The sequence below is a fragment of the Tursiops truncatus genome, chromosome 1 (genome assembly GCF_011762595.2).
Source record: "Tursiops truncatus isolate mTurTru1 chromosome 1, mTurTru1.mat.Y, whole genome shotgun sequence".
Classification (NCBI taxonomy): Eukaryota; Metazoa; Chordata; class Mammalia; order Artiodactyla; family Delphinidae; genus Tursiops; species Tursiops truncatus.
The window spans coordinates 1,263,755-1,288,458 of record NC_047034.1 but is presented as its reverse complement, the minus strand read 5'-3'; the positions used below and the strand labels follow the sequence as shown (position 1 = coordinate 1,288,458).

Below are 24,704 nucleotides of genomic sequence, written 5' to 3'. Positions count from 1 at the left end.
ATTTCTGAGACCAGAGGAGGGGGCGGAGGTCAGTTTGGCCAGGTCAGGAGGTGGGTGGGGAAGGGGCTAGGAAGAAAGGCTGTGAGCTGGGTGCCCACATCTCCAGGGACAGAGTGGGTGGGTGGGGACGGTGGGGAGGGACCAGGAGGGGTGGCGTCAGTGACAGAGGCTGGTGTGAGCCAGGTGGCAGGGCCCTGACCAGGGCGGGGGTACAAGTTTAGGATCTGTAACTGTGATGGGCTGCCCCGCCTTCGCGCCCAGTGGGATCTGGGAGATTACAGTCCACTGGAGAGGTGTCCTGGGGGAGAGCCGGGCATCAGGTAAAGGGGCAGGTGGCAGGAGCAGGCTGGGGGCACAGGGAGTCGGTTCACCGTGGGCAGAACATTCTAGACTCAGGTACAATGAGAGATCCAAGAAGGAAGGGGCTGTGGGAGGGGAGTCTGGCCCCGATTGGTGGACAGGAACGGAGTCAAGGTCAGATCACCCCGTTTGTACAGGGCATTACAATCCCCGAGCACTTTCACGTGTGTGTTTGCAAGAGGTAGAGGGGTTCGCCTAGAGCTGGGCCCGAGACCGAATCAGGATGTGACTTCCCTAGGGCACCGCCTAACTGTCCGCATTCTCTCCGCAGCACAGTAGCCCTGCCGCCAGCCTTGCTGACCATGGACGGGACGGCCAGTGTGAACTCTGCCGGCCGCCCTCACTACGCCTCCTCCATCCCTGTGCCTCGAGCTGCTTCCCAGACCAGGATTCATACACCGACCGCCTCTCCCCAGCTGCGGCCGCACCAGGCCGGCCTGGCCCTGAGCCCGCAGCGGGCAGCCTCGCCAAGACTGGGCAAGCCGGGGGGCCCTTCCAGAGGCTCGTCTCCCAAGGCCTCCCGGGGGAGAGCCTCCCCCAGGGCCTCTGGGGCAGCGAGAGAGTCAGCTGAGGGGGCTGAAGGCCTCGCCTGCTCCCCCTGGAGCAGTCCCAGGGCGACCCCCAAAGCAGCGCTCTCCAGCCGGGCTGGGTGCAGAAGCGCCGGGGAGACGCAGGGCGCCCAGGGAAAGAAGAGGGTGGCCCAGGAAGGGATTCTGACCCGCCAGACCCGGGGCAGGAGCCCCGCCCGCACCAGTTCTCATGCAGAAGCTCCCGAAGGTCGAAAGCCATCTAACCACCCAGGAAAAGATCAAAGAGATGTACCCTACAAAAGTTCTGGGGGCCCCAGGTCTTCGGAGCTTGATGCCCGGGAAGCTTCAGGGCCTCGCTCCCCGGTCTGCAGCCCCGTGCGGAGCGCACGCCCGCCGCCCGCCCCGGGGGTCATCAGCTTCTCCTCGGTCCATCAGCAGAGTCAGCCTGTCACCGCTACCGTGGCCCCCTTCCGCTACAGGTGAGCTGCGGAGCCCGCGGAGGGAGCGGGGCTGGTGGAGAGAATAGAAGGTGGGCGGGGCCTGGAGAGCTGGGGCGGGGTTAGGACCTTAACAGGGGGACCCGGACCCGACTCTGGGGACGCCGCCACAAAGAGGTTCAGCAGGAGGGTGCCCCCAACGCGGCCGTGCGTCAGGGTGCCGTGGCTGCCGAAGAGCCAGTTACCTGGGTAGGCGGGTAGGCAGGTGGGTCTCGCCCGACTCACCAGTGGGACAGCTGCCACCACTGAGTTAGACTGAGAGCACGTGACGGGCTGTGCCCCCAGCCCGCGGTCGCTGAAACCCCCACGGCCCCCCTGGCCGCCCCCACTGATGCCCTGCACCTGCCCGTCTGCTGCCCTCTCTCTCCACTTTCCACGCTGCCTGTGCGTATCTGTCCCCAGGGCGCTCGGACGTGCTTCTTTCTGACGTGGTCACGTTGGGCCACGTCACCACCGTCTGCAGTGGCCAGGCCACCGTTCATACCAGCATGGTTAACAAGCTAGCCTGTCCTGCTTTCTTCAGACACCACAAGTGGAGAGCACAGAAAAACGCTTCCATCAACTGTGGTTCTTTCATAAAAATATAACTCTTTACCGAAATGGCCACCTTAAGTAAGCGGCATTCTAATTCCTAAGTATGACACGGGTTAGAGATACTCAAATGCAAAGGAAGCGGCTTCCCGGCTAACCGAACGTCCTGGGTTTCCTCTCTGTGCTGATTCGAGGACAAGCTCTCCCACGGTTTGGGTGGAGACGCTCCCCGGACACTGGGTCTCCCGGGCTGGAGTGGCTGGGGTTGGTGAGGGGAGCTGCACCCTTCCCTCAAAGCCAAGAGTGTGATTTGACCCCTGAAAGGTCTTGGGCTCCCTTTCACCATGTAACAGACAGCTGGGCCCCAACACCTCGTCTGCACGTTCCACCTCCTCCAGCGCACTGCATTCATTCAGTTACGAACTCCACAGTGTAAAAGGACATTGGTGCACGAAAATACATGGAGAGGAAGACGGACGGGTTGGTGAGGGATCCGAAAAGGTGTTACAGGAACGATTAACGGAGCCGAAGCAGTTTGCTTTGGAAGGGGAAGGCTGAGAGAGGGTCTGAGAGCTGTTTTGAAAGACGTGAAGGGTTGTCGTGTTGTAAGCTGACTTAGATTCACTTGGTGCGGCTCCAACGCCCTGAATCCACGTCATGGTGCTTAGAAGGTAGAGAGACTCTTGAAGCTCAGGAGGAAGAACTTTCCAGCAACTAGAGAGGCTCACAAATTACCCCCCGGCAGTGAGCTTCCAGGCACTGCAGGGATCCCGGCTACCCCACGACGGGAGCAGGCCTGCCCCGGGGACCCCTGCCCCTCAGAGCATCCCTTCCGCCTGGCACACCTGACACTTCTTCCCCGTGACCTCCTGGACTCCCATTCGTAGCTGATCTGACACCTTCCTGGGACTGGTCCTTTCCCATCCCTGACCTGCTTCCCTGCGGACTCTGGGACTTGCTTCTCCTCCCTGAGTTTCTTCCTGTTGAATCCATCTTTGGGGGAAAGTGTCTAGGCGTTCAGCTGTTCAAGATTTTACGTCATCTACCCTGCGAGCCCCCTGGCAGATGTAGAATCTGACGTCCTCCAGTAAGGTCGGGACTTTTTCCTCTGAATGTCTCAATGTGACCTGAACAGACAGGTTTCCTCCGCTCAGCAAACATCTGTTGCCTCTTTGGGTCATAAACAGAAAAGTGTTGCACCACCGCAGCAGGGGTCTTCACCACCCCGCCTCCTAGACCTGCCCCTTTTAGGCCCCGGGTGAGGGTTGCAGGAGGGTTGTGGTTTGGGCAGGGGAAGACTGGGGCCAAGGACACCCCAGAGGCAACAGGTGAGAGCCGTGGGCACCTCTGCTGAGTGCCGGGCTGGGCCACCCCGGCAAGGACGCGCCATCGGCCCTGTAGGGTCACAGACACCCTGTTTTCACGGAAACTTAGCCCTGCGCCCTGCAATGCTCCAGCCCATTGCAGCAGCTGGGGTTGTCGGGCTCCAATCCCCATCCCCAGGCCCCTCCTGCCTGACCTGCTTCTCGGGGAACGAATCCAGCAGGTGTCTTCCCTGTCTCCTCAGCCGGTGCCTCTCAAGGGTCTGGGTGCGGCCCTTCCCCACGACCAGCCACAGTCTCCCTTTGGGCAGCCCGGCTCCCGGGACAGAGAAGGTGCAAAACGCCCTTCGGTCTGGGTCTGCTCGGGACCGTCTGCTTCCCTCAGATCTCCGCCCTCACTGCCCTCTGCCCTCTGCCCCCCGGGAGAAGAGCCCCAGCAGGGGTTTCTTTCCCCAAGGGGTTTCCCCTTCCCTCCCGGGTGGCCTCCACTCAGACCCCAGTTAGGAGGGTGCGGTTAACGGGGTCAGGAGTGTCGGCGTCTGGTTCAACCTCCAAACAACATCTGGCATAGATGGTGCTGTCCTTTCCCGCTGGGACGGGAGGGGACACGGGGGCCTGGCCGTGCGGGGGAGATGCAGGAAGAGGACGTAAAAGTGTGCAGCTCGTGAGGTCGGAGCAGCTGAGGCTGCTTCCTCACTGACCCGGGATGGCGCTCCGGCCCGTGTGCCCCTCACTCACCCTGGCTCACGATGGCGGTGCCGGTCAGCACTACACAAGGTCTTCCTGTTCGTAGCCGTGGTTCCTGCCTGCCTGCTCGGGGTCAGACGGTGCTTAGCTCTTTATGTGTGTGACGTTATTTGGTGAAATGTTTCTGCACGGCCTAGAATCCCCTTTCTCCCCCCATACACTGCGTTATTTATTTATTTAATTTTCGGCTGCGTTGGGTCTTCGTTGCTGCATGCGGGCTACTTTCCTTTGCTGTGCACGGGCTTCTCATTGCGGTGGCTTCTCTTTGTTGCGGAGCACAGGCTCTAGGCGCGCAGGCTTCAGTAGTTGTGGCACGCGGGCTCAGTAGCTGTGGCTCACGGGCTCTAGAGCGCAGGCTCAGTAGTTGTGGCTCACAGGCTTAGTTGCTCTGCGGCATGTGGGATCTTCCCGGACCGGGGCTCGAACCCGCGTCCCCTGCATCCGCAGGCGGACTCTCAACCACTGCGCCACCAGGGAAGCCCCTAGCATCCCTTATTTTAACAACCCAGGTTTATGCTCATTTCTTTGAAGAAACCTAGCAATTCCAGTTTTTCTTTGGCCCCTGGACATTTAACTGACAGTAGCCCATGGCGAGTGACCCCATCCTTCCCAGGGCAGCAGGGTCTCCTGCTTCCTCTGGGTTCCCCCACCCTGCTTGTCGCCGTCCCCGGCGCAGGGGCCTGCAGACCATCGAGGGCTCCCGGCTGCCTGCGTGGCTTTGAGAGCCGGCAAACACCTCCCACAGCCCTGAACTCTCAGGCTGATCCGGGCCTCGAGGGCATCTCTTCCGCCCCGTGACCCAGTGAGGCCCAGAGTGGAGAGACCTGCTCTGCGTTACACAGCCAGAGTCCCGGCCATCTCGGTGCTGGAAACGGTCAAGACTGGAGAGAGAGGGAGGCAGGTTGACCCCCCGACCCCCCCCACCTGGCCCAGGCCAGGCATCGATTTCTCCTCCTGCGTCCCCCCCAACCCCGCCGCACCAAGCTGCCAAAGGGTCCATTTAGCTGTAGACGTGGGCGGGGCAGGCGGCCGGCTTGGAGAGCCTGGGTAATTGCCTATAATAAAAGCTCCTAGAGCCTTTGTTGCTGGGAGCGATTGCACAGTTGGGCTTGTGCTCGGAGGCCTGTGTGCACTTGGGAGATGGGGCCCGGAGACCTCCGCCTTCCTTCCTGCTGCCACAGAAGGCCGGGCGAGGACTCGGCCCCCCGGGCGTCGAGGTGACCCCGGCCTAGCCCGCCCCTCTTCCTCCTCCGACCTCCTTGCTGCCTGGACTCTGGGGTCCGGGCCCCCTGGGCTCTCCCGAGGGGCCAGTGACCTCAGCTGCAGACGGAGCCCCTCGCGTGGGTGCACGGCGCAGCCTGAGGGCAGGACACAGGCTGCGAGCTCGAGTTACCAGGGGTCCTTCCGCCCTGCGGACGCCCTGCGTTCACGGGACTCAGGGACCCTGAAGGGTGACTCCCGGGGGCAACAGGTGGCCCCCTGCCCTCGGGTGCCCCCGCCCCTGCCCCTGGCCTAACTTTGCCTAGAAGGCCCGCTGCCTGCCAGGGGAAGGGGCACACATATGCCCATTGGGGGGGCCGGCCCAGCGCGGGGGGCAGAGCACCACAGGGGAAGAACTGACCTCCAAGGGGAGAGCCTCGAGGCCAGGGCGGCCTCCGCTGTGAGTGACCACCATTCTCTGTCCCGCAGGGCGCAGACCGATCCGGAGCCTGGCCCCCTCCGCCAGGGCAGCTGGGCTGCTGATGGCTACTCCGGCCCCCCCAGCAGGACTGAGGAGAGCCTCTCGTGCGTGGGTAAGTGCTCTGGGGGCGCGACCTCCTCCTGGTGCGCCAGAACTTTCCCCACCGCCCCCAGGGGAGAAGCGGCCCCGCTTGACAGCCAGGCACCGGCGTGTCAGTTGCACTCGGAGCTCGTGCTGTGCTTGGTTCAACACAGGGTCGCTCCACCAAACCCAGCAGCCCTGCGAGCTCGGGGCAGCACAGGAGCCAGCCGGCTCCCTGCTTACCCAACGCCCAGGGTGGGTGTCGCTGAGGCCCTGAAGGAAAGTGACGAGCTGGAAGACTGACAACCGAGAGCCAGGTCCGAGCCCAGCCCAGAACAGAGGAGGTGCTGGGCACCTGGCTGGGCCCCACGGCCTGACACCCGCCCCCTCCCCCAGGACCACTTTTAACGCGCCTTGGGAAGCAGAATGTGGGCCTTGCCAAGAGGGCCCCCAGAACTCGGCACGGCGGCCTCCCCCGAGCGCAGGGCCACGGCTGTTCTCAGGGCCTGTCCCGCCTCTGGCCATGGCAGGTGCTCAGTGGGGGGTCTCTGGATGGAGGGACGGTGAGGGGTGAGTGAGTGCCTCGTGGGCTGGGGGTTGGGTTCTAAAGGGGTCCGAGTCTAAACTCTTAGCGGGGCTTGGGCGTGTGTGTTGATTTTCTTGCAACATTAAAAAAAATCCCCGGAGGATGGCTGTGGTCACCCCAGAGGTACGTGAGACTCCGGGAACCAGCTCCATCCTTTCGTTCCCAGCAGGGTCGCTTGCCCCAGGACAGGAATGAACTTGCTTTTGGCAGAGCTGAGGTGGTCCACAGGATTTGTCTTACAGCTTCATCTCAGGGCCCTGCTCACAGTGGGCAAAGCTGGGGCTTAGAGCACAGCCTGACCCTCAAGTCGCCAGACGCCGGAGGTGGCCGCTCCTGCCTTCCCTGCAGGGCAGGTGGCCGGGGTCCATGTTGAGCCCTCTGCCGGCCTGGTCCCCGGCAGTGCTGGGAGTGGCAGCAGCCCCTCTTCCACGGCAAGCCCTGCCGAGGGGCTTCGTGGGGCAGAGACGGGCGTCTAGAAAGTCAGCCGTGCGCTTCCACAGCGGCACAGGCACAGGGGAAGCAGGGCACTGCAGGGACAGAAGGAGACCTCGGTTCCCTGGTACCAAAAGCCCATGAGTATTGGGATGCGGTAACCAGGAAACTCTGCAAGCTCTATTTTTGCATCTGCAGTGTTGCGAGTGTAATGGCTTCCTTATGTGTGGGCCACATCATTAGGGCCTGATGGCCTCCGGCTACCCAGGTGCCCGCTCACCGTTGCCATGCCATGCGCGCAGAGAGGAATTTCACACTGACATCCGCGCACGCTGGCCCTGGGAGCACCGGGCTGCTCGGCTGGCAGGACCCCCCTCGCCAGCTAGATAGGAAGTGTCTGGTGGATGGCGGGGGGGGGTTCTCTGTTGGGGGGGGTGCAGGGCAGCCTTGGGAGGTGGGCTTCACGGCGAGGAGAGAGCCCCCTGCCTCCCCCAAGCCTCCCGGGATGTGGGCAAGGCCCCCGCGCCACCTGTGCTCTGGCTGTGGCTGTGGTCACGGTGTCCGTCTTGGCCAAGGATACCCCGAGCTCTTTGACAGGTGGAACGGGGAGAGATTTGGGGTCTGCCTGTGCTTCGTGGGGGAGGGGCTCTGTTCTCTGAGCCCGAGGAAACGGAGATGAGAGGAAGGGGGTCGGAAAGGAGGGCCTCACTCACTTGTTACTTCTCTCATTCAATCAAGAAGCCACCAGGGAGCCAGCTCTGTGTAGCAGGAAGAGAATTTCCCATGATGACTTGCCACAAGCAGGGTGCTGGGCGTGGCCTTCGTTTGTCCCAGTGTCCGTCCACCATCTACTGGCAGCTGCCCTGTCCTCCTCTGCCCCGGGCAGTGTAGGGGCAACTGTGCTGGTGCCCTGACCCTCCCCATGCCCACCCAGCTATGCCAGGGAGAGCCTGGCACTGGTCCCCTGCTGATGCGCCCCTTGGTTGCCGTCAGCACAAACAGTGCCTGGGCCGCCGTTGGGTCTTAATTTGGAGAGTCGGGAAGCCAGGGCCGATGTCGCCGGCGCCCCCGTGTGAGGCCGTGTGCGAGGGACCGGAAGGGTCGCCCCAAGGTCGACACAGGCGCCTTAATCACTTCCACTTAGTGGCGTAGGTGAGTGCTGAGTGGGCAGGGAACGAAGGGGCCTTCTCTCGTCCTCACACCGCGTATCACTGGGGCACGAGCCCCCCTCGCCCAGCCCCCGCCTGGCTTCCCACACGAGGCCGAGGAGCCCGGGAGCCGGCCTCGCGCTGGGCCTGTTCGCATTTCTCCTTATCCCTCTCTGTTGTTGAGTCGACTCCATCTTTAAGCCACAGTCAAGTTTTCCACGTCGTGTGGGTTTGGGAGAGAAGACTCCAGATCTGGTGTGTCTTCCCAGGCAGGAGCGAGGCTGGAACCTCCCTCGGGGAGGGTTTGCTCTGGGCCCCCAGGTGGCCGCATGCCCACCAGGCTCTCCCGGGACTGCAGAGGACTTGGGCTCGAAGGCCCTGGGGGTCAAAGCTGTAACGGACTATAGCTTCCCCCAAGCCCGGCCTCAGTTTCACTGGGGAGAGAGAGGCCCGGGGAGGGAGGAAGGCCTGCTCAGGGCAGCGTGCGTGGTTCGTGACAGCTGAGCTGAAACTGGGACCACTGCCTCGGACTCCCCAGATGCAGGGAGGACCAAATGCTGATGAGCTATTATTGAGCACTTACTGTGTGCAAGGCCCGGTGCCAGGCTCAAAGTCCTTGTAAGCACGTTACACACGCTCTGAGGCGGAGCCACTGCTCTGCTGTAGATGAGTGAGCTCGGCTCAGAGAGGTTACGCAAACAACTTGTCTGAGGATGCACAGCGCTAGGATTGGAATCCAGGTCACCCTCTTCCGGGGTCACCCCTGCCTTCCCGTCTGCTGCCAGTTGCATGGTTCAAGCTCAGCTGGGTCTCCCTCACTTCTGCCAGGCGGCGGGAAGGGGACGGGCCGGTGAGCCAGTTCCCGCGAGCCAGTCCCCACCACCACCTCCCCCGACCTGAGCCAAGCCCGGGATGCCGCTGCCTCTGCCTCCCAAGCCTGTGTCCTTCATGCTGCGTTCACACCACCACCACCCCCGCCTCCGGACCCCACTTCACGTTTCCACCCTCTGGGGAGTTTCGGGCTGAGCCGGGCCTGTGTCCCAGCCATCCGTGGAGAGAGGACGCACAGACAATCGACTAGAAAACACAGCGCAAGCTCGGGGCAGGCGCTATGAGCTGTGTTCTCGGGGCTCAGGCGGGTCAGGGCCGCTGTAGGGCTGGAGGGGCACAGAGCTCGGGGATAAACAGAGTAGGCGTCTGCGATGGAGCAGCCTTCCAGGACCTGGGACAGGAGGTCGTCGTAACACTGAATGGCAGTGCCGACTCCACTGGGCTTCCTCTGAGCCAGGCACTGCCCTACGCGCCTCTGGTCCTCCCAACGCCTGGGCGGGGTGGGGACCCACACCTCTGCTGTCATCGCGGCCTTGCTGCTTGCTGGCTGTGCGGGCTTGGCCTGTTCCTAGTCTCTCTGTGCCTGTGTCACGACACCCACACCTTCTTCCAAGGGTTTTGAGGGGATAACACGCACCCGTGCGAGCCAAGTGCCGCGAAGCTCTGCCTGGCACACGGGAGCCGCTCAGCGCATGCTGGGCACGACCTGCTGCTGCCCTGGGGTGGGGAGAGGGCCATTCCTAATGTGCCCACCTTACAGGTGACGGAAGGGTAGGGGACATCCCAAGGTGGTCCAGCCAGGATTGGAGCCCAGCCTTCAGAGGTCACGCTCTGGGCCAGCCCTGCCATGACCTCCCTGGGGGCAGGGGACACGTCCCTGGGCACCGAGGGAGGCCGGGAAGGCTGTGAGATGACCAATGAGACGGGCCTGGCTCGGGGAGGGCCGCAGAGGGAGAGGCCAGGTAGTGAGGTCATCCAGGGTAGCCTGCTGAGCGGGGTGTGGTACCTAAAAACTGGAGGCATCTGGATTCTGTTTCTTTGGCGGAGGGGAGGGGGAGGGGGGAGCCTGGGGGACTTCTCACATCAGCGTTTGGCTGGGAATGGGGCTCACCTCCAGCAGCCCAGGCCCCCCGGGACTACCACCCACGAGCACTCGAAAAGCAAGGCACAGGGCCGGCAGGGCCTAGCTTCCCTGCTTCCTGTTCTGCCCAAGAACACAGGGCCCCTGTGTCGCCCAACTCCACAGAATTATACCCATTCACCAAATTTTTATCCAGCACCGACTACAGGTCAGGCACTCCTCTAGACACTTGGGTACATCCAGGGACAAAGCAGGCACAGACTTTGCCCAGTGGAGCTTCTGTGGCTGTCGAGCTGTGCAGTGTTCAGCCTGTGCAACTGTACATGAGCTGCACAGAAGCCCCGTGGTGGAGAAGCCCCAGCTCTGGAGTGTGCGTGCATCCCAGTGAGCGAGGACAGAGCTCTGGCTTCGGGACTCCCCCTGAGAATGTGAGCAGCGGCCACCTTCAGTACTGGGAAAGCCGGGGTCTTTGATGCTGGGAAGGATGGTGGGAGGGAAGGTGATAAACATCCCCTGTGGTTTTCCTGGAGCTTCACCCCTGTGTTCCATGCCTGTCTGTCCTGGACTCAGCTCCTCCCTGCAGGGCTTTGAGATTCGACTCTCCAGCCTCAGATGAACTGCTTGCATTCTTCCTAGGAGATCCTACCCTGTTCATTCCTCCGTGCGCCTGTGGGCCGTGGGCGGGTCCTGAGGATAAGGACGCTTACTGGGAGGAGGTGGGCCTGGTCACTGGGAATCTCTCCAAATCAGACCACCCCATACAACTTCAGGGCAGTTATTCGGGGAGCTGGGGTCGCGGGGCAGCTAGAAATCTCAGCCGTGGGAGGAGCTGTTTGCTAGGCTCCCACCACTGTCCCTCTGTGACCGGTGGAAAGACCTCGCCTCCAGGGTTCCCTTAAGACTTGGTTTCACAAGGCTTTGCCCCCTCGCCGCGGGCAAAGGTGGGTTCGCCCTTTCCTAACTTCTGGGGAGGCCCAGGCAGGTGGAGAGCACCCTCCAAGCCAGTGACATGCAAGGCTTCAGTCCCGCCCTGGGCACCACTGAATGGGCAGAAATGGGCGCACAGCATCCCTGCCCACAGCTCCCCCACCCCCGTGATTACAGGGTTAGGGTCCCCGCTGAGAGACACCCCCCCACACAAGAATATGCCCAGCAGCCTGCCCAGAAGGAGCTCTGGGAGACACAGTGGAGAGTGAGGGGACACGGACGCAGTGACCAGGACGATTAAGCTGAGAATCACCCCTGGTCATAACATTCGTCCACACGAGTCCTCTAAGAGGCAGCCCGGATCAAAGCCCTGCCTTCCTGTGCATTATTCCTGGGTTAGGGGTCGGGGGCTTCAGAGGCAGCTGAAGATAGTTAAAGGGTCCGGGCAGAGGGAGGGCGGGTGGGCATGGGGTCGCCCAAGCCCTGGGGGCGGGGAGGGCAGGGAAGCACCTAGCTGTCCCTTCTCTCAAAGGGCGGGAGGGAAGCCAGCAGGTTCTGGGGGGAGAAGGGCTGAGGTCAGAGAGGGAAGGGACTTGCGGCAGGAGGGAGGCTCAGGCCCAGGGCCAGTGGAGCCCGGCAGCCCAGGTTGACAGTCCAGGGCAGGAGCTGGACCCCGTGAGCTCCTGCATCCTTCCCGCCTGGGAGGCGGGCGTGTGCAGCGGGGAGCAGAGGAGGGGAGCGTCTGGGGAGGAGGTCAGGCTATAGGGAGGTGGAGTCCTCAGCCCGCACCAGTGGGTATTCTGGGCATCTGCAGGGCAGTTTGTAAGTGCCAAGCGGTCACCAGTGAATAGTCCATTACCATTCATTAAGACGGGAGCCATGGCATTCTTCTGTTACGTTTAATGCCTTGTTTAAAAACCTAACAAAACTCTAATAGAGTTGCCATCTGAGCGGCCACCGGATGGGAGTGTATCTCCAGGTGGGAAGAGGCCAGGTTCGTTAACTCAGCCGGCCCGGCCCTCCCCGGCCCAGGTGGGCAGAGCTTTCTCCTTTCTCTTAGAGCTGTCCTTAATTTTTTTGGCATCAAGGACCTCGTTCAGAAGCCGCTGGACACTCAATCCACCTCCCAGACAAATGGACGTATTCACAGCACAAAACTTGCATTTGATGGTAGCTTTTATGGGCCTTCTGTGTCTGGTCTGTGAACCCAGACTAAGAAATTCTGCTCTGCGGCAGTGATATCATCACAGCGCTGGCCAGACAACCTGGGTTTGGGCCTTGTGTTTTTCCTCATCTGGCTTTTGGGTTTCTTGGCCCACAGCAAGGTAATAGGATTGATTACAAACGGACCAGTCTGCCCTAAAGCAGAAAACTGAGTAAGATTATCTTTGAGGTTCTTCTGACCTTAGAACAGCCAATCCTGCACGGACGGGTCAAAGCGGACTGTAGGTTCGCCTGCATCAGAGGACACATACATACAGGTAGTTCATGGGCCTCCGTCCCACATGACACAGGGCACAGCCAGCGCACGCCACCCTCCCCCTGCCCTGGCAAGAGTTCCTGCCCGCCACCCCCCACCTCTCAGGCCTGCGGTTGCCACGACGACCGATGGTTGCTCCTGGTCTCAGGATGGTGTACCTGGGCCTTGCAGAGCTCCTCTGAGGCCCAGCAGGTGTGTGGGCACGGTTGCCATGGCAACATAGAAGCCAAGCCCGTGCGGGAAACCTCCAGACTTCTTACCCTGGTCTCTGCATTAGCCGGGAGCAGGTCTCAGGAGGACTCAGACCGAGTCCTCCGGGTCAGGTGCTTCCTCCTGCCTCTCCCTGCTGGAAGCCCACCTCCACCCCGGCCTGACTTCCTGACCAGCTGAAGGGCAGAGAATGTGGGCATTCTCTTAAGGCCACATAGCGAGTCCTGAAGAGAACCCGAGACCCCCAAGACTCGGGAATAAGGAAGTCCCCAAGGGGTCCTGGATGTGTTAGGGCTGCCAGGTCCCCTGCAAGTGACAAGGATCTCAGGACAGAGGTCCCGAGGCTGAGCCACGAAGGGCCCATGGTGCTGTGGACAAGGGGCCGTAAGAGGAATCCTCCACCCTGTCCCCCAGCCCCAGTATTCTGCGGGCCAGTCCGAGTGTGACTGCAGTCCTGGACCCAGGCAGACCCCAGGTGCGGTGGGCATCCGGGCTCCAGGAAGCTCCTGGCTGGATAGGTCGTCCTTCCCAATCCCCACACCCCCTCCAGGACCCAGGCCTCCTTTTGGGATCACGTGCAATTATTGAGCAAGTCCCGAGAAACAGCAGGAACTTGTGGGAAGTTGTGAGACCCGCAGATGTGTGTTCAAGTTCTGATCCCACCAGCAGCCTGCTGGGTGACCTTGGGCAAGCATACTTCTCTGTATAATGAAGATAATGAGAGTCCCCGCTTCAGGGGGTTTGACGGAACAGTGCAAGTGACAGGTCTAAGAGGGTCTGCTTAGTGGCGGTAAAGACCCCCTTCCCCGCGGCTCCACAAGCATCAGTGAGCCCTTTTTTTTTTTTTTTTACGGTACGCGGGCCTCTCACTGTTGTGGCCTCTCCCGTTGCGGAGCACAGGCTCCGGACGCGCAGGCTCAGCGGCCATGGCTCACAGGCGCAGCCGCTCTGCGGCATGTGGGATCTTCCCGGACCGGGACACGAACCCACGTCCCCTGCATCGGCAGGCGGACCCTCAACCACTGCGCCACCAGGGAAGCCCAGTGAGCCCTTCTTAACAGCTCCATGTAGGGAGACGTTGTCGTCAGCCCAGGCTGCTTTAACGAAAGTACCGTAGACCAGGCGGCTTAAACAACAGAAATGTATTCCTCACGGTTTTGGAGGCTGGGAACTCCAAGGTCAAGGTGCCAGCCCTTTCAGTTCCTGGGGACAGCTCTCTTCTTGTCTTGCAGACAACCGTCTTCTCGCTGTGTCCTCACCTGGCTCAGAGGAAGCAGGCGCCCTGGTGCCCCTTCTTATAAGGGCACTAATCCCATTGCCAGTTCTCCGCCCTTGTGACCTAATCACCTCCCAAATGCCCTATCTCCAAATACCACCACACTGGGGATTAGAGTTTCAGTTTATGAATTTGGGGGGATACCAACATGCAGTCTATAATGGGGGGCTTACAATTTAGCTAGAGGGGGAGGATCTCTCCCTAGGATACAACTGGGCAGAATTTGACTACGTGGCACCCTGACTATAATCGGTAGAGAGGAAAGTTCAAGATAAGCGTGGGATGTAGTCAGAGAAGGCTTCCTAGAGAAGGCGGCTCCAAGGCTGGGCCTTGAAGGGTGAACTGGACTTGAATTCACATAAGAGAAGGCATCGGGGAGAAGAGCAGACACAGCCAAGGCGCAGGCGTGGGGCTTGGCCTGGACCGGAGGGTGGGTAGCAGAGCATCAGAGAGCAAGGCTCCCGGGGGCGGGAGAGGGAGGCCGAGTGCTGTGTGTGGGTCCGCACTGGCCTCTGTGGCGGCTGATACCAGAGGGTGGGGGGCAGTCCTTCCCTGGGGAGCCACCCAGCTCACCTCCGCCCGCCATCACGGAGTTCCGGCTTGAAATGGAGAAGGAGGGCGTCAGCGCTCAGGGGGCCTGGGCGGGGTGCTTCGAAGAGCAGGAACCCAGTGTCTTGCTGTGCATGCCCGGCTCCCCTGCCGAGGAACGGAGGTCCCGTGATCTAGCCTGGGGGTCAGGGTGCTTGGGGGCGTTAGGGGGCCACAGCCCAGCCCTAAATCGGACCTCACCTCCCGGGTCTCAGGCCCTCGGCCACAGTCCCCACTCCCTGTGGGGCTGCACACCCGGAGCACCCAGCCTCTGGGCAGAGGACCTATACCCTCCCAGCCCAGGAGAGCCCTGCCCTCCAGCTGGGGACACTGGGCTCAGGCTCAGGCCCTGTGTCCCCCCTGGGCTCGTGTCGGCCCCCCTACTTCACAGGATGAGCAGGCTCACCCCCGTCCTGTTGGCACGGAGGCTCAGGGCAGATGCGTCCAGGCTGCTGTGAGCTCCCAGGAACGTGGGCTGGAGTTAGACTTCCGCAGCACCCTCAGCCTCCCGGAAGTGCTCCCTGAGACGCTGGGCCAGAGGCAGACTGGGGCCCACGGTCCCTGGCTCCACTCCCAGCCTTGGGTTGGCTGGGCCTCATTTTCCCCAGCACAGGCAGACAGCAGATCTCTGCTGGGCCCACACTCCTGACCTTGGAGCCCATGGGAAAACCCCCCAACCCTGAAGCTTAGGGAGTCTCCTGGGACCAGAGAGGCGGAGCCAGGGCCCTGCAGAGTCCACAGAAACGTCTCAGCTACCAAGGCCCTGGAAAGCAAAGGCTGGGAGGAAGCAAGAGGATCAGTCTGGGAGGGCTTCCTGGATGAGGTGCGAGCCAGCTGGTACATCCATGCTGGACCACTGTGTCCACCGGCTCTTCTTCTCCTCCAGGTGGCCCGGGAGGGTGGGGGTCACGTTCCTGGTGGGACTGCTAGGTGCGCGAGGGAACGTGAGGACTTCTTGCCCACTCCCGCCCTGTCCCCCAGAGGTGTGCAGGGCAGAGATGGGGGAGGAGAGGGTCTCAGCTGTGCCCCGTCCCGAGGTCACAAGAACTGGAGCTTCCTCCAAGGGGCAGAGGGAGGGTCTGCCGGCCTCCCCGCAGCCCGGGGCTGTAGGGAAGGGAGGGAAGATGTGGCTGGGACGCTGTCCCCGGGCCTGGCTGCCGTTCAGCACCAGCTGCGCTGTCTCTCACCACGGGTACCGAGAGGTCACTGCTGTTTACACTCCCCACACATCTGCTCTGAGTCACGCATTCATTCATTCCATCAATCGTCATTCATCAAATATTTCTGAGAGCCCACTGTGTGCAAAGAGCCGTGATGGGTTCTGGGAAAAGTTCATGGTCAGTAAAGCCAACCGAGGGTGGATCCCTGGGAATCACAGATGAGTGGATAAAGGATGCTGGCTGGATGCCGGGAAATGATTGCATTGGCTGCAGTAAGCGCGTGGGTGAGTCTGGAGCGGAATCGCACAGGAGGGCCCTTTGGTGTTGCGAAGGGCCAGGAGGAGAAGCAGAGGCTCTAATCGTCTTTCCACGCCAGCTCCTCCTGAAGTCTTTGCGACCTTGACTGACAGCAACCCCAGGCCTAGAACTGTCCAGGCCCCAATCCTTGGGGTCTCAACCCAATCCTTGACCCCTCTCTTTCCTAAAGACCCACCTCTGGTCCATCAGCAAACCCTAACGGCTTCAAAAGATGCCCAGCGTTGACCATTCCTCACCACCGCCAAAGTCACCACCAGTTCCAAGCCACCATCCTCCCTCACCTTGATTTTTGCAGTCTGCCCAGGAGCCCCGTCCAGCAGCCAAGGGACCCTTCCGAGGGGGAGCCAGGCTGTGCCAGTCCTCTGCTCCAAGCCTGCCGGGGGGCTCCCATCTCACTGAGCGAAAGGCCAAGGGATGACCTCTGAGTCCTCCGCACACTGGCCTCCATCACATCCTGACCTCACTGCCTGCCGCCGGCCCCGTCTTTTCTCTCTAGCAGATGTGCCTCTGATCTTGCGATTCTCAGAACACACCAGGCACACCCTGCCTCAGGGCTTTGCCTGGGCTGTTCCCTCTGCCTGGAAACCTCTTCCCCAGATATCCGTAGAGATTGTCCCCTCTCTTCTTCAGATCTTTACTCAAATGAACCTTCTCAGTAAAGCCTTCCTTGGCCACCGAATCGGATAGTCACCCCCTGCCCACAGCGGTTTCACATCCCCTTCCTGCTTTGTTCCTTCTCCTCAGCACTTCTCAGCAGCTGACATTTCTGTCTACTGCCTGTCCCTCCCAGTGGAGTGGATGTCCCATGAGGACAAGAGTTTTTGTCTGTCCTGTCCTCTGCTGCACCCGCAGCACCTGTCAGAGCTGGCGTGTGGAGGCGCTGAGCAGATGTAAGCACTGGGAGGCTGGCCGTCCAGCTGCAGACGAGACACCACTCGGGCATCAGCCACCTCCGCGGCCTCCAGCCTGGCCTCGTCAAGAAGTCCCTGCTGAGAGGTGGAAGGACATGGGGGGTCGGTGACATGGAAGAGAAAAGGGCAGAAGGAAGTGGGCATCAGTGGCTGGAGGGCTTTCCACAAAGGTGGAGGTGTCGGGAGGTGATGGAGGACCTCATCACAGGGGTCAGGTGGGGACACCTTAAAGAAGGTGCTTGTCGCTCAGCCCCTGGCCCAGGGTGGGTGGGCTGGTGCCCAGCCCCTGCTCTCCAGATCCTGACTGTGGGCATAGAAATCAAGAGAACCCTCCCCTCTTCTCTGCTCTGCTCTTAGCCCTCGAGGGAACCAAGTGTGGGCTCGCCTGTCCACTCCCCCTGCCTCAGATCCCACCTTCTCCCAAGGTCACCTTTCAAGGTCAACCAGGTGGGGGCAGCCTAGCCCTCCTTCCCAACTTCTCCTCTCTTCCTCACTCCCCACCCCCCAAAATGCTCTCTCAAACCCAGGGGCAGATCCCAGAACGCCCTCCCACAAGCAGGCCTGCATCCGTTTGCAGTCACGGGAGAGGGATGTAACATCACACTGCATGCCTGTCCTTGGCCGTGTGCCCGTATCTTCATTCCTCGAGTTGCTTTAAGTTATCGGTCAACAGATGTGGTCAGATCGCTCATCCCACACCCACTGCAGAGACTGCCAATGCCTTTGGAGACAGAGGAGTGGGGTGATGAGCGGTTTCGGGGGGCTGGAGATTGGGGACTTTCATGATTCCAAACCAGCCTCCTTCCCGAGTCCCCTCTGGAGCCCAGGCAGGGTCCAGTCCCCGGCACCCACTCCCTGCCCAGCCGGGCCTCTGCCTCCGCACACAGATCCTCGCCTTCTCTCTTCATTGGACCCTCCCGGCCAGGGGGTCCTGCAGAGTGGGGCGAGGGGACGGGGTAGGGTGGGAGGGGCTCCAGTCTGGGATTGGGGGTGCCGTGACAGGGCAGGATCCTCTCTTTTTAGGAATCACTTGAGGAAGCATATATTGGCTTTATCGACTGATGCTGGAATGGCTGTTGCCACGGCAGCTGAGGGCTCCCACTGCAGTAGAGGATGGTGGGAAACTCAGGGGATGTGAAGGGAATAAAGAGAGCCGCCAGACAGAGGGAGAGGCCTCACTGGGGAGCGTCTCTAAGTTCCAGGATGCCAAGATGACGCTTTAAAGGGACCACCCCGTGATCACAGCAACACCCTTTAGAGAGGGACGGTGGGAAGGTGAGCACGGAAGGTGTTTTCTGCCTCATAAATCGGCAGGTGGTGTTTCATGCAGAGGGAGGATGGAGGGGGTCTGGTGCCTCTCTTGTGGAAAACCTTCTTTTCTGGAAGGAGGCAAATTTTCAGGAGCTGTTTATTGAAGCAAGGGGATGGGCACGGGGTTTGGGGCATGTGATATCCCTCGGGAGGAGACACAGGGGAATAAAGAGAGGGGGCAGGGACCAGGCTGAAACACGGGAGCCGATGAGGAAGGAAGGAGGATCAGGTCCGGGGCAGTGGGAATCCAGGGACCAGGAAGCGCAAGTGGACAGCGCAACAGGTGGAGTAGTGTCAGAGCAACTCCAGGCACTGACGTGGGAGGAGGGAACCTACAGACATGGGTACCAGAGACGAGGGGCCGGAGGAGGCGCCGGACCTTGTGTACAGCAGCGCGCACCGGCTGGACCACAGCGCAAATCATGCCCTTCGGCCAGGCGGCAGCCAGTTCATTTCTCCTTGTCTGCTAAGGAGAGTGAATTTATGTGCAGGAGGAGAATGTACACAAACAAGCAAACTACTGCAGCCTGGCACCTTAGGGAACAAGTGTCCCCAGACTGTCAAGCTGCCCTTTTTAGGGATGGTGAGATTCCCCCGTGACTGAATTAGCTGTGTCTTGTGCAAACTGGAGGAGACCCCTGAGTAAGGATGAGGACTTCAGAAGCGATTGTGATTTCATGAAAAGTGGCCTGTGTCGGGGGAGGGAGCGCATGATCACCCAGACCTTTGGCACCGACGATGGGACTGGATCCCCTCCTTGAGCTGGGATCTTGTGTCTGGGCTTAAGCATGAGTGTCTCGCGTGTGACCAGAGGGAAGATTTCCTGACTGGCCTCCTCCTTTGGGCACTCTCTGTGCCCGGACCAAGTTCTGGCATGAAACCACTGAAGTCCCTTTACCCATCCATTTGCTTCTCACTCCCTATCTGAAATCACCATCCCAGCCTACCTGAGTCTCCTAAGTGCTGGACCCAGGCCCAGAGGCCAGTCTGCATTGTGCCGGGGGACCTTCTAGTGAACGTGCACTCGCTGCCCCTGACCCTGCACCCGCCCCCCATTTGAACCCTTCCCTATTTACACTGCATCCTACTCCAGGAAGCCTCTGAGATTTCCTCCACCTATTCTCCCACCTGCCAGCACGACCTCTTACTCCTATGCTCATACGTACTGGGAGCCTCCTACGTAAGTGCCAGACCCTGGGGTTACAGCATCAGTGAGACAGCCAGGAGCTCTGTTCTCCGGGGTTGGGAGTCTCCCCCTTGTCATTCCTGTAATCAGTATACACCCACCTCCGTCTGTCTGCCTGCAGTGAATGTGGTGATGTGCTTGACATTGCTGTTTCCCATGAAAAGGAGTATTATTCTCCCAGGTCTTGTAGTGCTATCTTGCATGTCCTCCCAGACACTGAGTTCCCTGAGGGCAGAATCGCCATCTTTCTGTTTCTCCAGCGCCCAGCCAAGGGTCCACGTTTCTTACCAAACACCCCTCTGCCTGAGACGTCAGTGCTCAGTACCGCGGTCAGTGCATCCTCTCTGCCATGACACCTGGACTTGCAGACTTTATAGTGCCTCAGTCCAGGCCTGGGATGATGGAAGACAGAGTCCTGGGGACAGGACCCAGGAGCCGTGCGGGGAGCAGGCCCGGAGCACAGCCCTCAGGCCTCCAAATCCACGTTACCAACACAGCGGCAGCATCTGCTCCACCAAGGTGCCGAGAGACACGGCTCCGTCCCTGAGAGCGTGGGTGCCGGTGGGGGAGACGGACGCGTACACAAATGCCCCTCACACCAGGCAGGCTGTGATGAGCGCTAGCGGAGTGCGTGAAGCAGGAGACTCCGATTCTAGGGTGAAGGGGGGCCTGGGGCTAGAGAGATGGAGGTTGGGGATGAAGTGGGCAGGTATCCGATGGCCAGTGCTTTCTGGCAAAGGGTTCTCAGGGCTGTGCCTTCCCCAGTGTGTGGCTCCGCCGGGGCCCACTCCTCCCTTTCTCCTGTCCCTCACTTTCTTGCCGGAGGACCGTTTTGCTTAGGCAACTTGGCCCTGACCTGGGAGGCCGTGGAGAATGGGCAGTGTCGCCCTCTGCTGAGGGACAGCCCCATGCAAACGGCTGCCTGCTCAGTCAGCCTCTAGCCTCCAGTCCCCCCTCGACCCCATCTCTCTTCCCAGGGCCCGGGGGTCAGGGAAGGGAGAAGGGCTATAGGAAAATGTCTTTTTTAAGCGCTCTGCAGGCTCCACTGGAGGTGTGGCAGGCAAGGGACCAGGGCTCAGCTTCTCCTGATGCCCTGGGTTTGACAAAGCGCTTTGCAGGTCCAAAGTCCCTTTAGCTCTTAAGCTGGTACTGTAACCACCGTGAGAGAAGACGGGGGAGGGGGTGCAGTGACTTTGACAAGGTCATACAGTCATTGGTAACCCAGTCTCCGGATCCCGAGAGTCAGGCCTTGCCTGCAGCGCCCTGAGGCCCCTGCCCAGTCAACCCTGGGTCTTCCCAAGCCACCCTCGTCCACCCCCTGCCCCCGTCCTCCGGAGGCACCCCGCACTTAAGGAGAGCAGCCTGGAGCCTCAGAGACGGAAGGCAAGAGGGGGGCCGGGAGTTTCCCAGGCGACCTGGATATTTTCTCCACGCTCGCCGCATCTCCCCCCAGGCCTCACGAGCCCACTCTCCCTCCGCGTCCCGAGCCGCCCCGTCTCAGCCCCTTTTACCCGCACGCCCACACCAGCTCAACGGAACCTTTCCACCGCCCCCCCCCCACCTCCGGGCTTGGCAGGGGGCAACCCGTGCCCCGGAACCTGCCCGCCTCGGCGGGGAAAGCGATGAGAAGACCGGGTCGAATCCTTCATTTCCCCCTACCCACTACTCATCCGCCCCTGGCTCTCGGCGGCAGATACCACCCCCTCTCCAGCCAGAAATAGACTCTTCTCCCCCACCTCCCGGCGCTCACGCACACCCCTCCCCCCCCCCTCCCGGCGCTCGCGCACACCCCTCCCCCCCACCTCCCGGCGCTCGCGCACACCCCTCCCTCCCCACCTCCCGGCGCTCGCGCACACCCCTTCCCCCCGCCTCCCGGCGCTCGCGCACACCCCTCCCCCCCCGCCTCCCGGCGCTCGCGCACACCCCTCCCCCCCACGTCCCGGCGCTCGCGCACACCCCTCTCCCCCCACCTCCCGGCGCTCGCGCACACCCCTCCCCCCCATCTCCCGGCGCTCGCGCACACCCCTCCCCTTCTCCGCCGGCTCCTCCGCCTCCCTCCTCCTTCCTGCGCTCCGAGCCGCAGCCCGCAGCCTCCGCTCCCGCTGGCGGGCGGCGCGCGACCCACGGGACCCACCGGCCGGCGGGCGGAGGGGCGGGCGGGGGACCGGGTCCCGGCGCCGGGCAGCTCCGAGCGCCGGCCAGCTGCGGGGCTTGCGTTCTTCTTTGATTGATTTTAAGATTTTGATTTGTATTTTCCCCGCCCCGCCCCTTTTCCTCCGACCCCGCCCCATCGCTCCACGGCTTCCGCGCTCCTTCCCTTTCCCCGGCTTCCTTCTTCGCGTTTCTTTCCCCTGCGCCTCGGCTCGCCTCCTCCCCGCTCCCTCGCTCCCTCCTCTTTCCTCTCCCCTTCCTCCTCGGTTTCTTCCGTCCGTTCTCTCCCCCCCCCCTCCCCTCCCCTCCCCCGCCGCCTCCTCCCTGCGCGCTCCCCCCCCCCCCGCCCCCGGTGCCTGCAGACGCGCGGATCGTCCATGCGCTCCTCGCGGGCAGAATGCTGGGCGGCAGCGTCAAGAGCGTGCAGCCCGAGGTGGAGCAGAGCGGCGGCGGCGGCGACGAGGGCGCGGACGAGCCTCGGGGCGCGGGCAGGAAGGCGGCGGCGGACGGCAGAGGCATGCTGCCCAAGCGCGCCAAGGCGCCGGGCGGCGGCGGCATGGCCAAGGCCAGCGCGGCGGAGCTCAAGGTCTTCAAGTCCGGCAGCGTGGACGGCCGAGTCCCCGGCGGGCCGCCCGCCTCCAACCTGCGGAAGCAGAAGTCGCTCACCAACCTCTCGTTCCTCACGGACTCTGAGAAGAAGATGCAGCTATACGAGCCCGAGTGGAGCGACGACATGGCCAAGGCGCCCAAGGGCTTAGGCAAGGCGGGCCCCAAAGGCCGCGAGGCTCCGCTGATGTCCAAGACGCTGTCCAAGTCGGAGCACTCGCTCTTCCAGGCCAAGGGCGGCCCGGCGGGCGGCGCCAAGACCCCCCTGGCCCCGCTCGCCCCCAGCCTGGGGAAGCCGAGCCGGATCCCGCGCGGCCCCTACGCCGAGGTCAAGCCGCTCAGCAAGGCTCCTGAGGCGGCCGTGAGCGACGACGGCAAGTCGGACGACGAGCTGCTCTCCAGCAAAGCCAAGGCGCAGAAGGGCTCCGGGCCCGTGCCCCCCGCCAAGGGCCAGGAGGAGCGCGCCTTCCTCAAGGTGGACCCCGAGCTCGTGGTGACCGTGCTGGGAGACCTGGAGCAGCTGCTCTTCAGCCAGGTGCTGGGTGAGTCCTGCCTCCCCGCCCCACCCCTGCCTTTCCCCTCGCCCGCTGCCGGGGAAGCTGTGGGGAGAGCGGCGGGGCTCTCTAGGCCCCGGCTCGGGCTATGCGGGGACACTGCGCCCAGATGTACAGGGCTGGCCCATCCCCAGGTGCATATGGCTCAAGTGCGCCTTGGTAGAGATGTCCCCAAGCTGGGGCTCTGCTCTGGCCTGCCGGAGGTGAGGCTGGACAATGGGGTGGGGGGCTCAGCTTCTCAGAAATAGAGCCCATCAGCTTCCTGGCATCTTAAAGCCTAGAATCTTAATACGGCAAAACCTGGGGGGCTGGGGGTGACGTCTGCCGTGTGTGGTCTGTGCTGGGCAAGATCACGTTCAGCATTGCCGGGGAGCGCCGGTGGGAGCCGATCTAGAGCACAGATGTGGGGAAAGCAGATGTGAGGGCTGTTTGGCCGCGGAGCAGAGCTGAGGCTCCGCTTCCTCTGTGGATCCCCGGTGGGAGCACGAGTCGGATTTCCCGGGTATGGGCTCTGGCAAGGAGGCACGACAGGGGCCTGGGGGCAGGCGGGCAGCCAGCTGCCCGCATCTGGACGCGTGTCCTGTACCTCGGCCCCGGCCCCAGGCCTGGGCCAAACCCCTACCCCACCCCACTCCGCAGGTTTTTAGGGCGTGTGGAAAGGTCTGGGCTTTCGCGCGGAGACTCCTGGTTGACTGGGAAGCCTTCGCCTTTTGGCTAATGGAAGCCGAGCGGGCGGGAAGGGAGGAACAAAGCTCGCTCGGGCGGAGGAAGCGCAGAGAGCTGCCCCATTGTTCTCCGAGCCTGAAGAGCCTAAGCAAAAAACCCGGAGCGGGCCCGGAACTGCGCTTGCTTTCCCCGGGGACCCTGTGCCCTGAGAGGGAGGGACCCGGGATGCGCGGGACGCAAGGCCGCTGCGCCTCGGGAGCCGGCGCGGGCCGTGCCGGGGCCACGAGAGGACAGCGGCGAGGCCCGGAGCCGGGCGGCCGCCGTGGCTCCGCGGACTTGTTGCGGTGGCGGGGATGTGGGTCCTCCGGCGCCGAGGGACCCGAGCTTCCCGGGCTGCCAGCCCCGCTGGGGGCTGGGGAGGGGCGTGTCCGTGCGCGTGTGAGGGGCGGGACCGACGCGGGCTGCGGTCCGAGTGATGGGCAGGACGAGGTGGGGCGCGTGGGAATGGGGGGTGAGGTGCTCGCCTGGCGGCCTGGAGAAGGCAGCGCTGGGAAGGACGGGCTCGACCTACCGCGACCTTCGCGGGACCCACAGGCCCCGTGTGGGCCAGGACGAGGGACCCCGAGCAGGGGCAGGGATCTGGAGCTTCGGATTCAGAGGCTCACAGAGGAGGCCGCATATGGGCTCTGCAGGGGCAGTGGGCGGGCTGGACAAGGGCAAAGAGAGGGGCGCAGCGGCCTGAGGGCCCGGCCTCCGCAGGCAGGGACCCGTGGGGGTGAGGGTGGGGGCAGAAGCCGAGGGGCGGCCTCCCCCCTCCCCCCCTGTGCGGAGTGCTGCCCTCAAGGAGCTTACAGTCTAATGGGGGGAAACACAGTAAAGGAGAAAAGAAAGTAACTGCAGACACCAAGGAGGGCCTGCTTAGGCGCCTCTGAGGAGGTGGTACTGAGCTGTGACTGAGGCCAGGGGAGGTGCAGGGGCAGGCGGGGAGAATACTCCCTGCAGGGCTGAGACGGGGGTGGGGGGTGGGGGTGGGGTGGGATGGGGGAGAGGAAGGCGGGGGCTGTCTCTGGGGGGAGCGGAGGGAGTGTCAGCGACACAGAAGAGCGGAGGGCACAGCCCCATTTCAAGGTCAAGGCTTCCCCAGTCCTGCAGTCCCTACACTGCCCCAGGACCTAGCGGCTTGGCCGAAGCCCTCTTAGTTGCATCTCAAGAGGCAGTGACCACAGAAACCCAGGCAGATAGTCGTAGAGCTGGTGGGCGAGGGGAGAGGAGGGCGGGAGGAGAGGCTTTGTGGTAACCCCTCAGCCCACTTGACACTTGTCATGTCTCAGAGTGCCCCTGGGAGTGAGGGGAGAACACACCCCATTTCCCAGGCGGTCCGGAATCGCAGGGTCAGAGCCTCGAGGGGCTTGGAGTCTTCCCTGAGCCAGTGATGGGAAGGCAGATTCTGGACGTCTGTCCTGAGTCTGTCCTGATTATTAAGTCACAGCTCTGTGTAGGGGACCTGATTGAGGGAGGGGAGTCAGCAGGCAA

At 62.3% G+C, this 24,704-nt stretch overlaps 1 protein-coding gene across 4 annotated transcripts in view; it reads left to right on the top strand.

Annotated features, from left to right (window-relative positions):
* Positions 1-24,704, top strand: part of NAV1 (neuron navigator 1) — a 210,813-nt gene that overhangs the window by 61,327 nt on the left and 124,782 nt on the right. For 3 of the 4 annotated variants that reach the window (XM_073799412.1, XM_033845116.2, XM_073799432.1), the window contains exons 2-4: positions 632-1,369; positions 5,677-5,780; positions 21,708-22,493. In XM_073799412.1, coding sequence (XP_073655513.1) covers positions 663-1,369; positions 5,677-5,780; positions 21,708-22,493 — 1,597 coding nt within the window. In that variant the 5' untranslated portion in view covers positions 632-662. The remainder of the gene's footprint in view (positions 1-631; positions 1,370-5,676; positions 5,781-21,707; positions 22,494-24,704) is intronic. The other variant, XM_073799454.1, reaches the window with a different exon arrangement.